At 37.6% G+C, this 17,085-nt stretch overlaps 1 protein-coding gene across 14 annotated transcripts in view; it reads right to left on the minus strand.

The window, feature by feature from the left end:
- The window catches only part of acsl1a (acyl-CoA synthetase long chain family member 1a), a 134,017-nt gene that overhangs the window by 19,509 nt on the left and 97,423 nt on the right, over positions 1-17,085 (minus strand). For 13 of the 14 annotated variants that reach the window (XM_052019612.1, XM_052019616.1, XM_052019615.1 and 10 more), the window contains exons 9-16: positions 15,550-15,601; positions 15,131-15,204; positions 13,579-13,656; positions 9,623-9,757; positions 7,969-8,103; positions 5,916-6,011; positions 4,809-4,881; positions 1,531-1,619 (exon numbers count right to left, since the gene is read on the minus strand). In XM_052019612.1, coding sequence (XP_051875572.1) covers positions 1,531-1,619; positions 4,809-4,881; positions 5,916-6,011; positions 7,969-8,103; positions 9,623-9,757; positions 13,579-13,656; positions 15,131-15,204; positions 15,550-15,601 — 732 coding nt within the window. Of the gene's footprint in view, positions 1-1,530; positions 1,620-4,808; positions 4,882-5,915; positions 6,012-7,968; positions 8,104-9,622; positions 9,758-13,578; positions 13,657-13,710; positions 13,789-15,130; positions 15,205-15,549; positions 15,602-17,085 lie in introns of all 14 variants that reach the window. The other variant, XM_052019607.1, reaches the window with a different exon arrangement.

Here is a 17,085-nt window from a genome sequence, read left to right on the forward strand (position 1 = left end):
GTCCTATAAAATTTCCATTTGTATCCATCACTTGAATCAGAAATCAATCACTCTGACATCTCATCAATTAGATTTCCATCCTGCAAAATTGCTTAAATGCTCCTACCCAGGCTTCAAATGACAATCTCTTCTCTACTGTTGAGCTAAATGGGACTGCCTTCAATTCTTCCTGTTTAATCAGGTGCAGATCTCATCCTGTGGTGGCTTCTTTTCCTGTCACTGCACCACTGCTATCAATATCTGCCAAAGGCTCTGATGCAGAAGCACTCACCTAAACATTTGGAACTTCCTATGTCTCTATTCTCCAAGTTGGCATCCCATCCTCTGCTGCCTAAAACCCTAGGCGATCCAAAACTCAATTCCCTCATCAACTCTGTCCACACAGGACTGTATTTATCCCTGGCACCCCAAAACCTCAAGTTTACAAAAATCATCATAGTTTTAAATTCCTTGAAACTCCCTACTTCTGCTCTAGCTTTACACTTCTGTGCAAACTCTGGCCTCTTATACATTCAGGTGTCCCTTCCAGCACACCTCTTATGGCACCTCTTTAATTATCAAGGCTCCATGCTTTAATTCCTTCTTTAAACCTTCAACCTCCCTCTTTTCTTTATTCTCTTCAACTTATTTTCTTAAGCTTTGCCCCCTTTATCTAATAAGCCATCTTTGGTTTAGTAGCAAGCTTGTTTTTAAAACAATGACACCTTTGTGAATCCTTGGGATATTTTTCTCTATTGAAGGCAGTTTATAAATGCAAGCTATTGTGTGCTAGCACACATACATGAACGCTTTCATTATGATGAATACGTTAACTCATTTTTTAAAACATCTTAAAACACACCCTATTACACTTAAATTAATCCTTACAACAATGTGACCAAATCTGCTAACATGGTAAATTGTCTCTTTGTAGAATATTCCCAAAGTCCAGTATATATTATCTTGCAGCTTTAAAACCCCAGCTTCAAAGATTAATTAATTAAGATCTGAGCTACAGGGAGAGGTTGGACAGGCTAGGACTTTATTCCTTGGAGCATAGGACACCAAGGGGTGATCTTATAGAGGTGCATAAAATCATGAGGGGCATTGATGGGTAAATGCACACAGTCTTTTTCCCAGGGAAAGGGAATCAAAAACTAGAGGGCATAGGGTTTAAGGTGAGAGGGGAAAGATTTAAAAGGGTTCTGAGGGGCAACTTATCCACGCAGAGGGTGGCGCATGTATGGAACAAGCTGCCAGAGAAAGTAGTAGAGGCAGGTACAATAATAATTAAAAGACTTTTGGGTAAATACTTGGATAGGAAAGGTTTAGAGACATATGGGCCAAACGTGAGCAAATAGGAGTAGCTTAAGTGGGCATCTTGGTTGGCATGAATGATTTGGGCTGAAGGGCCTGTTTCTGTGCTGTATTAATCTCTAATTCTATTAATGTTGCTCTTGTCAGCCACATTATTAGCCCAACAGTTTGATTGAAAGCTTAAATCTTTATAACATGCTGATACTTATACCATCTAAAAAATATTCGACTTACCTCACCCTCCCCTTCAGCAGCAAAATAGTTCATTTCTTCTACATCAACAAGCTTAATCAGATTGCAAGGCATTGGAGCTCCAACGTGCCCTGCAGAAGAAACAGGAGATCCAGCTTTGAAAGAGTTGACCTGAATAGTTTAAAACACTGTCCATAACTCGGAATCTACCTTTAACTAGCCGAGAAGAATTTACTTCTATAAAAAACGTAAATTCTTTTTACTGACATCAGGAATTTAAGCTTGAATTTCATTTCTTCATTCATTCACAGAATATGGACGTGGACATTGCTGGGAATATCAGCATTTATTGCTCATCACTAACTGCTCCTGAACTGAAGAGACAGTTAAAAGATCAGCTACATGGGTGAATCTAGAGTTACATATACCTGTACATCAGACTTGGCAAGGATGGTGAATTTCCTTCCCTGAAGGTCATCAGTGACCCAGATGGTTCTTGCAACATTCCAGTAATGGCTACTGTTAATATAACTAGCTTCTATTTTTTTAATTCTAGAATTTATTCAATTGCTTGAATTTAAACTCCTTAGCCACTTTGATGGGATTTGAACTCGTAGTCCAGAATTCTGGTAGCTGGTTCAGTAAGGTAAGTTGTGAGGCAGCAGCTCAACCAGCTGTACCACTATGCTGCCCTTCTTGGCAATGTAATAAATACACTGTTGGCAACAAATTACAAAAAGCAGTTCTAAAATAAAAATGGGAAAAAGTAGATGATTTTAAGATTGCATTTTAAAAATATGATATTCAGGATTTATGAGATTTCTAAAGAGAAAGAAGGAAAAGTTACAAGGTAAAATGTACATTGATTGTTTTTCTGTGCTGCTGCTATGAAGCTCTATTGATCAGCAAATTGCTTTGGGAGAAGGATGAGCCCAAGGGGAATTTTCTTTCAGGAAGAAGTGCAGAGGAAAGCAGCAATTCTAAAACACTACTCAAAGAGGACAAGTTTGAATTTAGAGAGGCTGGCTGCTGCTTCTGTATGAATAACTGGTTGTTCTAAATCTTTTAGATAACATGACTGGAATTAGTTCTCCCTCAAACACATCCAGACTATTCACAGCAACATCTTTACACATGGCTTAGTGAATTAAACCGGTATGGAAAGAGCAGCTTTTATTTCAGCACAACAAAAAAAAACATGTATTGTTTATCAGAAAATTTGCAAATAAACAGTATATCCCTATTGAGTAAAGCTAAAAATACTGAGCTGACACTAACTACAGAAATTAATACCGAGAAGCCAAGGTTTTTGTGTTCAAAGTGAAATAAAGAGCAGATCACAAAGTACAATGAACACTTAATTATGCAGTACAGGTCAACTAAACCAACAAAGGAGAAATCTGATCTAAAACACCCTCGTGTTTTACAAACAACTAACTGACAACAGTGAAATCCTCAGTTTAATCTCAGGATATGACAATATTGGAACAATCACAAAAGAAAATATCTCATCTATTGAATAAAATTTGGATCATATAACCTTAAAGCAGTCAGCTTGCACAATTATTCAACCAAACAGCCTAACATTCTGAATGCTCCTGTATCATACATTATCAAAACCACAGTACAAACATGGTAGAAATGTTAGGATGAATACATTGAACATGAATTTGAATTCAAATTCAGATGTTTCACTATCTGCTACTGTATGATTCAAACCCAGGTCCCCAGGACATTGCCCTGGGTATCTAGATTATTAATCCAGTTATAACAACATTGCGCCATCACCTTCCTAATACTGCACCATTGCCTCCCCAGCCATTCAGTTTTGCCATTGTTGATTTCCAGGCAGCAATCTGATCTTTATTACATTTAATTAGCCAACAAATACTCATGTTAAGATTACTCATCCTAACATTTGTACTGTGGTGTAGTGATGGCCATGAAAACCATAGCTGACTATTGTAAAGACTCATCACTATAGTGTGCAACTTGGAGTGGAACCTGGTGGTGTTCCCATGTGCCCACTGCCCTGCTCCCTTTTACACAGAGAGTGGTAGGTGCCTGGAATGGGCTGCCGGGCGGGTGGGGGGGGGGGGGGGGGGCGCGGGCGGGGTGCACTGGAAGCAGATACGATAGTGGTGTTTAAGAGGCTGTTAGAAAGACACAGGAATATGCAGAGAATGGATGGATATTGATCATGTACAGGCAGAAGAGAATTAGTTTAATATGGCATTGTGTTTGGCACAGACGTTGTGGGCCAAAGGGCCTGTTCCTGTGCTGTATTTTTTTTTATGTTCTATGAATTCCTCCAAACACAGAATCTCATGTGATATCAGATCATTTCACTGAAAAGACCTTAAGAAATCAAAGCAGAAAAAGGCCATTCAGCCCCTCATGCCTGCTCTGCCATTCAATATTTGATTTTGTTTTAAACTTTAGCATCATTTTCTTGCACTAACTCCATATCGCTATCTATCAATTTCCTATCTCCATCTTGAACATATTCAGCAAATGAACCTCCACAGCTCTCTTTGGCAGAAAACTCCAAAGATTTACTACCCTATGGGTGAAGAGATTTCTTCTCGTATTTTGGTAAAAACATGGTAAGATCTCCGGCTCTTCTCATGCCAACCCCTTACATTGAGGCTGTGACCCCTGATTCTACTCTGCCTCTTAGCTTTGCATTATTTTTTGATCTGAAGCAATTATCTCTACTCCCACAAAACTGAGTTTGGCAAAAATAATCTTAGTCTGGACGGAGTTCAGAGTGTATATATTCTTGAGGAAGTCTATCATAGATCTACATTTTGGTACCCTGTTTTTATTTGATAAAAGGAATTGGCAATATATACTGATGAACAAGTTGAGAATAAGCAGCAAAAAAATAGAAAATAGGTAGAATATATTACAGCCAGGATCAGCTCAAAACCAAAATGACATGAAAAGGTTTCTGTGTTCAAAGTGAAATAAAGTGTGTATGGAGGTAGAGGGAAAGGCGGCAAAAATGGAGGAGGATTTCTTCCATTCCTTTGACACAGCAATGATTTCCCATCTGCTTCAGAGAAAATTCCGGGATTGCCCTGCTAAACGTAGCAAGCAAAATGGAGTGGGTAGGGTTGGGTCAGTAGGTTGGAGCTCAGGTACCAAGTCGACTAATTCAATTTTGGCTTTTAAGTTTCTTAAAACAAAGTGAATTGACCTGTAAGGTCGGTTTGTAAGACAAGTTTTTCACTGTACCTTGGTACAAGTGACAATGATAAACCAATACCAATACCAAAGCGTTAAATCTCAACATCTGGTAGGAAAAAGAGCCTTACCTGCTGACCAATCTCCAGGAATCGTCATTGAACAGCCTGCCGTGCACTCTGTCTGTCCATATCCCTCATAAAACTGTAATGACAAAAATCTACAGCTTATTGAAATTTAAAAGTTACCCCAATTGAAAATAATTATTATTCAGCATTTTGCAGCTAAAATTAATAAAAAGATCTAAAAAGATATAAAGACTATATTACTATTGTCAGTTGTTCAAAGACAATCTTACGTTACCATCATTACTATTGGTGGAACCAAGTATCTCGTACCTCTGGTTTCCACAGAGAATTGATGTAACACTAAGACACGGATGTTAGTGGAGCACATAATCAAATGCATTGGTTAACCTCTCCATTTATCTCATCTCTATGTTGAGCATGACCTCCATGACTGTATTTTTTTAAAACACCTTTTAATGTCCAAGCCCAAAATCTGGATAAACTTCCAAGAGGCAATTGATTCAACATGTTGGAAAGGGCAATCATGATAGACATTGTCAGGCTAAATTAACATTGCTGACTACCTATGTTATGGATTGGGTCATCCAAAGAAATCCAAAATCTGAGATGAGGCCTGGAGACAAGCCTCAGGTGATTGTGCAGATGCAGGAGAAGCATGTGAGAAATTGTCCTGAAATTCCAAGGAGGTGGCTCCATTCAATTTTGGATTTCTTTGGAGCATCTGCAGTAGGAAACTGATAGAATCTCTGCATTATCTCTGAGGAAAATTTGAGAGAACACCTGCATAATTTCAGGGCTGCAATGCCTACATTGGTGCAGATGCAAGATGGTGCTAAAGTTGTACATGAGCGTCAAATGGTCTAGGAGGTTCCCAAAAACAATGTGTCAAGAATGAGGAAACATGGCTGAAGTCACACAAAAAAAAAATCAGTGGCTTTGGTAGGAGTATTATAGACTATTAACATGAAAAGAGAAGTGGGATTGATTTAGAAAGAGAGCTGATGGTAGAACAACTTTGCCATGGTACTGACCAATGCCACTCAAAAATCACAGTGCTTTCTTTCATAATTCACTTTCATATTTCTTGTACAAAAGACAAAATTAGTTTAAAAAAATTAATTACATAAAGAAATTAAAAATGCAGCTTACCTGACAACCTAAAGCTGCCCTGACAAAGGTAAGCACAGTCTCAGACACGGGAGCAGCTCCAATTACCATCAGTTTTACCTGACCACCAAGACTGGCCTGCAGACAAAACAGATTGATGACTAGAAAAGTGAAAGAGGTTATCCAGATACTTTAGCACACGAATTTTGGCTGATAATCCAGTGCCGTACTGAGGGAATGCTGAACTGTCAGGCATGTCAGCTGAGACATTAATGTCAAGCTCTGCCTATTCGTTCAGGTGACGTGCAAGATCCCACTGCATTAGTTTAAGAAGAAGGGATGTTCCCCGTATATCCTGGTCGACATTTATCCCTCAATAAAGAGAGATCTGGACATTATCGTGTTGTTTGTGAGATCCTGCTGTGCACTAATTAACTCTTGCATTTCCTATATCAAAAGGCAAAATACATGGGACAACCTCAGGCCATGAAAAGTGCTATACAAATGCTACATGCAACATCGTGTGGGTCAATATGATACTAACCATCCCTTTCAAATCCCTGATAAATCTATAATTGACAATATTAAATTGTAAAAGAGCACTAAATGATCACAAAACTCTGCCTACCATATGTGCATCCAAGTCTCTAGCTTCAATTCGCTTAAATGTTTTACTTTATGGATTTTTCCATCCATTCTCAAAGTTAATAAACAAGCATTTGTTTCTGAAACGTGACCACAACTCGGAGGTCATACACAGAGAGGGTGGCGAGCAAGGAACTCAGATAGAACCGTTTCTCTGTAATGTTACTGAATCCACCACTATTAGTCAGACAGAAGCAAACCTATCATCAAAAAAAAAAGGCATGACAGATTTAGGTGGAGAAATCAGAGTTAGAGATCCATCAGGTGAGAAGGATTTATTTGCTGAACATATCATGCTTTTAGATGCTGCTTGTCATTAGCAAAGCCTCCAGAGCCCACACTGTACTCCAAATAATTTACGTAAAGAACAGAAAACCAATGCAATAAGGGAGAACGCATGTATTCTGTGGATGCAGTTTTCACTTTCAATCAGTGCAAGGGGACACAGGCTGGAGTCTGATGCACATATTACCAAACTAGAACACCACATATACAATTATGAGTATGGCATGTAGCCTCTCAGGCCTGACCTACCATTCAGTAAGATCAAGGCTGATCTTCAAGTTTACTTTCTTGACCTATCCCTTAAATCCAAAAGTCTGTCAATTTCTTTCTTCCACTGCCAAATGCAAGAGTTTCTCCTCATTTCAGACCTTATTGACCTGTCTGATTTTCTGAAACTCCAACTCTTAGTTCTAGAAACTCCAACCAGAGGAGCAGCTCAATACTCACAAAATCCTGTTTCAATGAGATAATTTCTAAGTTTTCTAAAGCATAGAAAACAACGTCCCATTCTATTCAATATATCCTCAAACAACAATCCCCACATTCTAATAATGGACTAAAATTATGGTTAAAATTCATTGCACCCATTAGCAGGGAAACTAATTATTAACATTGACTGCTAGACATGAAGTTTAAGAGCAGGAATTTGAATTAAAAGCAGGGTGGACATGAGGCACAAGTTCAATTTAATTACAATTTAGAAGTTCAGAATACACATAAAAATTGGATAACTTGTCTCAAGGGTAGACTGCGTACAACAAAGTGAAGCCAAGAGATCATCTGACCTCCAACGATATAAGTTATCTTCAACTATTGTTCTAGGTTTTCCAGCTTTTCTTTTCTCAGCCTTCAGTCACATGACAGGAACTCTACTACATTGTGCAGCTTAAATAAATGAAGGTCAAAAATTATTTTGCAACCCACTTCATTATGCCTACATCCCTTTAAAACTAAGAATCTAAAAAATAAGAATCCACTGCATTCAGTGAAGCTTTAATTAAATGCAATGTTAAAAATGTAGTGTATGCAAAAAATATTTCAGACAGAAGCACAATTAATTCACGCATTGGAAATGTGGTAGCAAAATATTACCAATATTAAATAGTCACAATTTCATTAAGTACTCTTAATTTCTCTAGTTATCACCTGCATGCCTGACACTTGCCTGTACTTTACGAAAGACTAGTATGTCCCATATGCTGTCACGTCGCATTATCCCTTTCCGAAGTTCTTCTATCTTTCTCCAGGAAGCAAGTTGCAATATCTTTCTTTTCATAAAGCTATTAGCCTGGCTATGAACCTAGAAGTCAAAGTCAGGTAAAAATTTCATTAAAGGTCACTGAATTTATGGGAAATTGAACTAGTTTATTTCATCTCCAAAGCTAGGAGATCGCTATTAACTGAAAAGAATTATTTAATTCAATTTCTCTCCTATTCACAATGTAAGCATAGAAACAAATCAAATAACCAAATATTTGTCCTGCAAAAATATAAAAGCAGACTTGAACTTTACAGTTTTGCAAATGCAAAATCTGCTTTCACAATCAGTTTACTTTCAGCACTGAAAGAAACCACTGAGCCCATCAAGTTTGCAATACCATTCTCCACAAGACAATTTTCATAATCCCATACTCCTGTTTAGTCCTATATATCCATACTGCCCTGCAATCCAATTATGCTTTCAAAGAATTTATGACATCATTTAAGAGTGGCAGAGCATTCCTAATCAGACCCTCACTTTGTTTTGTGACCAACTTAAAAGTATTCTTGTTTGGGAAGGACGTTAAATTAGATAACAAAAATAATATTCAACTTCCATCATTTACAAATGTTTAACATGGTGGACAGGATGCCATCCAAGTAACGTACTTAGACCTGGAGTTTCAAGAGCTGCTGCAGATGTTCTATTCCAGGTAAGTAGAAAGTATCCCATCATAATTCTAATTTAGAGATGGTGGAAAGGCTTTCTGGATTTAACAGGTGCCTGAGGGAAGAAATGGTTGGCAACCAGAAGCCATCTTTTGGCTACTTTCCTCTGTGCAAGGTATGACTCCAGCTAGTTCAGACACACTCCCTAACTTCCATCAAATTAAAACTTACTAGGCCTTCTCAATCAAACCTCATGGAAGACTTAACCAGGGCTAACAACTGAAGCAGACATCACAGTCATGAACTGGGGAGAATAATGATTCATGGGAATAGGTAAAAGGAATTAGGACTACTGATCATAGAATTAACTAGTTTCAATGAGAATAATTTGGACAGAATAACCTGTTTACATGTTGTAAATCTGCATTAAATAAATTTTACTGCTCTTTAGTCCAATCAGACTGAGCAAAGCTGGCTACATACTGAGCTGTTTTGCAGAATATAAAAGGCTGCCATAAAATAAAGCTACTGACATTTAGCTCAAGTTGAATCTGGCTTTCGGAGGGCAGTTCACCAATTCTACTTCCATTAATCTCATGATTTGATTTTCAGCAAAACAGCCAGGGCTAAATCATTATCCTTACCAAAGAGTAATGACTAAAAAAATTCTGATTCACTTTATAAAGAGTAAAGCTTCTGAAAATATTTTTAAATCTGCAGATGATGGAATTCTGAAATAAAAACAGAAAATGCTGGAAACACTCAGCAGGTCAGGCAGCGCCTGTGGAAAGAGAAACAGAGTTATCATCAGAACTGGTGAAGGGTCTTTGACCTAAAATGTTAACACTGTTCCTTCGACCAAATTGCTGGTAGACTTGCTGAGTGTTCCAGCATTTTTCTGTTTTAATTTTAATAAAGATTCTGAACTTTGTTAAAGAATTCAGGCTCACCCTATCATACATCCTATTAAGCAGACGGGGAACAACTGGAAAGATTGTTGGCTTCAAAACTTTGATGTCATCCATTAACAGTCTGATATCTCCCTGAAAGAATCCGATTCGTGCACCATGGCAGAGGACTGCAACCTGTAAAGCAATGCCGAAAAGCAGCATGGACACATTAACCACATATAAACATCTACAATAAAAGAGAAGGAATCTTTTCTTGCTGGAAGAATACAATGGGTTAATCTGTGTCTGTTAGAGAAAGGGTGGGTAACTCTGGCAAAGAGTAAAACCCAAAATGTTAACTGTTTTTTTCTCTGTACACAGACGAATCAAACGTTCTGTGCATTTCCTGGACAGATCCTTGGATAGGAGAGGAGTACAGGGATATAAGGTCCAAGGATCTGTCCAAATGCCTTTTAAAGAATGTAACAGTATCCGCCTTCAATCCTTCCTCTGGCAGCTCAATCCAAAAACTGCCCTCTGTTGGAGAAACTTACCCCTCAGATCTCCTTTAAATTTCTCCCCTCACCTTAAACCTGCACCCTCTAGTTTTAGACTCTCCAGTCGTGGGAAAAAGATTCTGACTATCCATCCTATCTATGCCCCTCATAATTTTGCAAACAGTTCTTGTTTTATATACATTTACACAAGTATTTAATGTAAAATATTTTCAGATTAGCTTATGGTTTCCAGCACACAAAAAAAACAACCTTCAGTTTTAACCTTCAATTAAAAACAGATGTTTCTCCTCCTGTTCAGCTGTATTGGCTCAACAGCTATAATTTCTTGTAAATCCCTGGCTTCCAAACTGTATTGTGTATTTCTGTTACAATCAATACATCTATTCTCAGTATAGGAAGTGGTGTTTCCACCCGGAGAAAATGTTTACAAATGTGCAAACTACCACCAAAAACACAAAGTGAAGGCAAAAGTTGAAATCAGTTAAAAATAGTCTTCAGTTTTCTTTTAAATTTTCCCATCTGGGACTGCTAGCACCTCTGCTTCATTAAGAACGCTGCCTGCTGACTTTCCAATGAAAATGTGTAGGAAATCAGCAAAAAGCAGCTGATCCTCTTCCCCTCCTCACTCTCACTTAAAGCAAAGGGCTGGAAGGCCATCTACCAGAAAGAGCACGGGAATTGTCCCTACATAAGGGACGTGGATCAGACAAACTCAGAGGGAGAACAGAATGCTCAGGCAGAGATAAGGGTAAAGCTTCCTTTAGCAAAGCCCAGAGGAGCAGTCCTGCCTGCTGAGGAAATTTAAATTTCATTTCTTTGAAAACAAAACACACTAGGTCACTTCTGGCCCTCAACAGCTCAGGATTAGTGATGGGTAAGTGATCATGCTTCCCCCAAGGCTAAAATGTTGCAGTTGAGACTGAATGATAGAATGAGAGATTGACCTGCACACTTAAAAGATGAACACTGCCTCTTTGAACAGGTGTCCATGGTTCTCCTGCTCCCTCACTCCATGCACAACCTCTCCCCACCTTCCACCAGCCTCACAATACGAACTGATTGTATCCCAGAGCGAAGCATAGGGAATGATCCTCTTCTATTTTAGCTGCTCCACCTCATATCTGCCAGTTCTCAATCAGCGTTTCTATGGAACTGCTGCAGGAGTTCAAGGGAACTTTCAATGATAATTATATTAGACAGAAGAGGTTGCAGATGTGGGAACCTGGAACAAAGTAGAGAATGCTGCAAGAACTCAGCAGGTCGAGCAGCATGTGCAGAGGCAAATTTGCCTCCACAGATGCTGCTGAGTTAGAGTCATAGATCAAAATAGCACAGATACAGGCCCTTCAGCCCAACCAGTCCATGCTGACCATGGTGCCCACCCAGCTAGTCCCAACTTCGTGTACAGCTCATCTCCCTCTAAGCCATGCCCTTCCATGTACCTATCCAAGTGCTTCTTAGATGATACTATTATACCTGCCTCAAACACTTCCTCTGGCAGCTCATTCCATGTACTCACCACCCTCTGTGAATTCTCCTTCTGTATTTTATACAAGAATTATCCTATGCTGTCCGAAGAACATACTTCTGAAGCCCTCTTAACTGCTCACTTTTCAAGTTAAGCCTCTATTCAATACTAATATATTAAGTTCTGCAATTTGGTATACTTTATCTATAAGTAATCACAGTTACCTTAATAACAGTCATGGCCAAAATGAAAAGCATCACACTAAGCTACCTTCTATCTGACCAGATACACTGGCAAATCCTAGTTGAAAAGTTCGTATCTATATAAATTTCAAATTATTGCCAATATCTTTGAGGAAACACTGAACCTTAGTGGGTATTCACATACTAACTGAGTAATTATATATCCAAAATCAATCCCAAAATATTGTTTCACATTTAATTTGTCTTTTAAATTCTAACACGCCCCAGCATTTAATGCCATGAAATTTACTTTGTGTGATTTATGAACAACAGGCCAAACTAAATATATTTTGTTTTGATGAATTGTCCAATCTTTTATGAGAATGTCAAACCTTTTACTGTATTCCATCAATATATTAAAAAGCATACTGTATGTGAATTTTCTCTTTCTTCAAATGACATAATGATATTTTGTCACATAGTGAGTACACTGGGCCAATCATCAGTAATACTAATTGATATCTGGCATCGGTGAATTCACCATATGGACCAGAAGTAAGCACTTTACAAGCTTAATACAAGTCAATGCAGGTGACCCCCGCATTACTGTCTATATTCCGATTTTCCGTAATGTGAAGCCACGTCATCTGCGCATGCATCAAGAAACGCAAGGTACTGTGAGAGTGAATTTTATCCCATAACTCCAATTGCTGGGTAGTGATTTGTAATTTCTGCAAGAATGAACTTCCGTTACCTGACAGGCCATAACGCAGGGGTCACCTATACTGGAAAGTTAGAGTTCAGTCATCTACTGTTCCTATTTTTAATTATTCCTTAATGAAAATTGGACACTTTTGGCAAGGCTAGCAATTGTTGGCCGTAACCAAGTGTGCTTTGAATTGAGTGGCCTTTTGGCCAACTCAGATATCTGCTATTAGCCAATGACATAAAGGGACTCCAGATCCACAGAAAAGGCAGGATTAGGTAAGATTTCCTTCCCTAAAAAGGACATTAATGAATCAGATTAGCTTTTTTAAATAAATCTAATAGTTACATAATTGCTGTAATTGATACTAGTTTTTCATTTCTGACATTTAATTAACTAAATTTAAAAACCCAATATGATATAGAGTCAGATTCATACAGCACGTTGTGGTGCAATTAAAATTAATGCCACTGACTTTTAGTCCATGTATTTGGATTATTACTCTACAAAAACACAAGAACAAAATAAAATAGGAACAGGAGTAGGCCACCCTCAAGCCTGTCCCCCAATCAGATCATGGCCGATCTATACTGGCCTCAACTCCTCTCCTGTACCAGTTCCCCATAACCCTAAATTCTTTTGACTTTCAAATATTTATCTGTCTCCACCTTAAACATGTCTAATGATCTGATCTCCACCACCCTCTGAGAAAAAGAGTTCCAGAGATTCACTACCTTCCTAGAGAAGAAATTTCTATGCATCTTAATTTTAAATTTCTACACACAGGCTCCTTATCTTGTAGCTATATCCCCTTGTTTATCACTCTCCCACCAGTGAAAACATCTCAACATCCATCCTGCAAAGCCCCCTTAGCATCTGATGTGTTTGAATAAGGTCACCCCTCATTCTTCTAAACTCCAAGGAATACAGACTCAAACTATCTAGCCTCTCTTGATAGGACAACCCCTTCATCCCAGGAATTAGCCTGGTGAATCTCCTATGGGCTTTCTCCACAATGCTAAGGTACCCCACAAAACACTTGCTACAATAGTAATAACTTTTAAGAGAGGATTGTCCACAAACCCTCTTAACCATGCTGAATATTGAAATACATCTTAATGCTTAGAAATTTTGCATCTTACCTGCACCAGGCGCTCAAACATGTGTGCAAGTGGTAAAAAGGAAATGTGTATGTCAGTGGGTGATGCAAACCATTGCCCCTGTAAAAACATAACACATAATCCATAATACACAGGTTAACCAAAGACACGTACCTCCACCAATCTTTCAAACATATGTCCCAGAGGCAAGAAAGAGATTAGAGTATCATCTGGACTTGGCACATTCTCTTTCTACATGATTTGAGGAAAAGAATGAAGTGAAAGGAAAGAGATTAAAAAAAATCAGATAGATTCATCAGTTTTTAAATTGAAAGCATAATTATAGAGAAAAGGATGCCATAACATCAGAATTCATTATTTTTTTAAATTACATTGCTAGAACAAAGTTCAAGAGCTCTTCTGACCAGTTGTTGCAGAATGGTAAGCAAAAGGCATAAACCTTACACACATAAACTACATTTATTTTTAAATCAAACAAAATTTTACATGCAAGCTGTGAACCAGAGTTGTAAAAAAAAAAGAAAAAGATATATAGTCAATTATACCTCCAGCCGTTCACTGACAGAGTTAACTGTTTAATTCCATTTATCCATGTATTTCAAGTATTTAGCCTTCATTTTTTAAAAAAGGTATTATACCTTCTGCCTCTGGTCTAACATGCCATCTTCTAACAACGTGTCTAAATATTGTATATATTATGTTGCTATAATTCTTTTACTAATCATGATTATGCCCATTAGTTACCAACTAAAGAATTGTAACCATCACAACCTCTCCAAAACAGATTACCTGGTAGGTATTGTGTAGGATCTTTCTGTGCATTTAGTTCAACTGCAGTAACTAAATTTCAAAATACTTCACTAGCTATGAAGTGCTTTGTGACAACCAGAGGCCACTGGATAAACACAACTCTCCTTATGACTTGCAACAGGTCTCCTGTGGTATTATTTATAGGTCCTCTGAAATCCATACCATTAAGACATCTTCTGAAGTAGCCTGTTGCATTAACACTATTTAACTTTGCTCTGACACTTTCTAGGTAATTGGAGCTCAGTAAATATACTGAAATCCTTTGGAAATCAGTGCATTTCTCACCTATTACAGAATGAAATACCTGGTTTTCCTTTAATTGAGCATCTCTGCAAGAAGGTATAAACACATTGTTCAAACCTGACCTAAATCCCCCAGAAGGGATTAGATTCACTAATGTTTGAGATCATTTTGTTGTGGGGTGTCACAGTCCCCTCGTCAGCCTTCCCCCTCAAACACAGAAATAACACAGATAATCTGATAATTCACATCACTGTTTGTAGACCTTCGCTACATACAAAATGGCTACTCAAGCTAGCTTCACTCACACCCACACTCTTAATGCAAGCAGACATTTTAGGAGTCATACGATTCATGAAAAGTGTAATATAAAGTAATTTCAACCCAAAGATTCTGGCTTTAGTTACTCCACAGCAATCTTTACTTTGAAACTGTCACAAATGCAGAGCATCAACTTACATGAATCAACTTAAAGTCAGAAGCTACTTAGAAATATAACATAATGAAAGCACCTGACATTTACCTCTGTGACTTTCACAAAAGCAGATAAATTAGACACAATGTTTGCATGAGTCAGCATTGCCCCTTTGGGGTTTCCTGAAACAGCAACAGTAATCAAGTTTAATTAACACATTATAAATCAGCATTAGTCTGTCATCAGAATCAAAACCAATGAAATATGAACATACAAGTTTAATGGGGGTAAGCCATTACTACATCAAAAGGAACGAAGCAAAAACAGTACATTATATATATTTTTCAGCCAAAAACTAACTTGAGTGATATATACAAAATAATTGGGAAATTCAAATTGCTTAACATAGAACATGGTTCTGCAATTTTGTTGCAGCCAGATAAAAAGACAATTAATATTTTGACAAGGGGAACCAGGAAAGGACATTTAAAAAAAAGATGAAAATAGTTTTTTTTTGAGATACTTGCCTGTGGTTCCACTGGTGAAACAAATAACAGCCAAGTCATCAGGGTGTGGTGGCTGAAAAGACAGACGATAAAAGATTATCAAATAGAAAATATCACAAGAATCTCCAATATCAAAAACAACAAATGAGGGACAAACCAAATAATACACCCACATTTAGAAGAAGCTAAAATATTTCAATAATTGAACCAGTATGTGTTACTTGCCATAATGATAGCAATGTTGAGAGTAAGTAAATGGAATTAAAATATCACTCCAGGAAGTTTGCTATCTCAATGCAGTAACAAGAGAAATTTACAGTGTAGAAGATGGCATGTTAAAAATGAGGGCCAGATGATCTGAAAAGATTTGCTATTTATGAACCTCAATTCTGTTTGTTGGGCCTTGTCAAGTGCAACCACATAACAGAAATAAAACCAGAAGATGTTGGAAATACTGAACAGCTTATGTGGCTTTTGAGGAGGGCAAAACAGAATTAACATTTAAAATCAATAATCCATCAAAAGTATTAACTTACTGAAAAAAATGTCTCTCTCTCTACAGAAGGCATCTTACTTGCCAGTTCAAGCAATTTCTGATTTTAATTTCAGTTCATATATGCAGTATTTTGCTTTTTACAGAAAAGATGTGACTAAGTATAAAGTAATGAAAACAGAAAATGCTGGTAATATTCTGTAATTCTACTAAATGTAATAATCTTTGTAAATAGTGGTGAACAGTGTGTATATGGAATAGTTTTGATCACAGAATCAATGAAAGGATATTGCTGTCCATGAGCAAAGGTATTATAATACCAAGCTGTGAAGTAATTTCAAGACAGCTGCACTTGCTCTTAGTAGAAAAGTTTCAAGTTCAATATCCTGATTTTCAGAAAAGATTGTTCAAGTATTACTGGATTGAACTATGTGGCTATGTAAAATAACAATATCTATAACTTTTCTCAGGAATAGCAAATTGCAGGACAGTGCAAAATTTGCAATATTTTAGATAAATAGATTGATATACAGATGCAGATTGAATGGGCAAAGTCAACTGAGGTTGAGAGGTGGAAATGTTGTAGCACAAGGAGGTGCTAAGAGATGATAATGGACCAGTGACACAAAAACGTCATTACATAAAAATTTGTCCATAGGTTTAAGGAGGTGGAGAAGGATGGCAAGAACTTGGATCTATAAAGGACTTTAGATATATTGGTGGCCGAGAGAGGCAACATAGTTTCATACTCGAGATCTGACCTCTTAAACCTGGAAACTGCAGTGGAAACTACTGCAGTAAATAACATGATTTTAAGCCATTTAAATGAATATAGTTTATATTTATGTTTTTCTTGTGAATGCTGCCTATCTGATGCTATGTGCCTGTGATGCTGCTGCAAGCTTTTTCATTGCACCTGTGCATACATGCATTTGTGCATATGACAATAAACTCGACTTTGACTTTGCAATGTTCCAAGGTTTATTACAAGAGTAATACCAAATAAAATTTGCCTCTGAGCTATAAAGGGAGATATCATGAGAGATGATGAAACACTGGTCAAA

Source organism: Pristis pectinata, chromosome 7 (genome assembly GCF_009764475.1).
Source record: "Pristis pectinata isolate sPriPec2 chromosome 7, sPriPec2.1.pri, whole genome shotgun sequence".
Lineage (NCBI taxonomy): Eukaryota > Metazoa > Chordata > Chondrichthyes > Rhinopristiformes > Pristidae > Pristis > Pristis pectinata.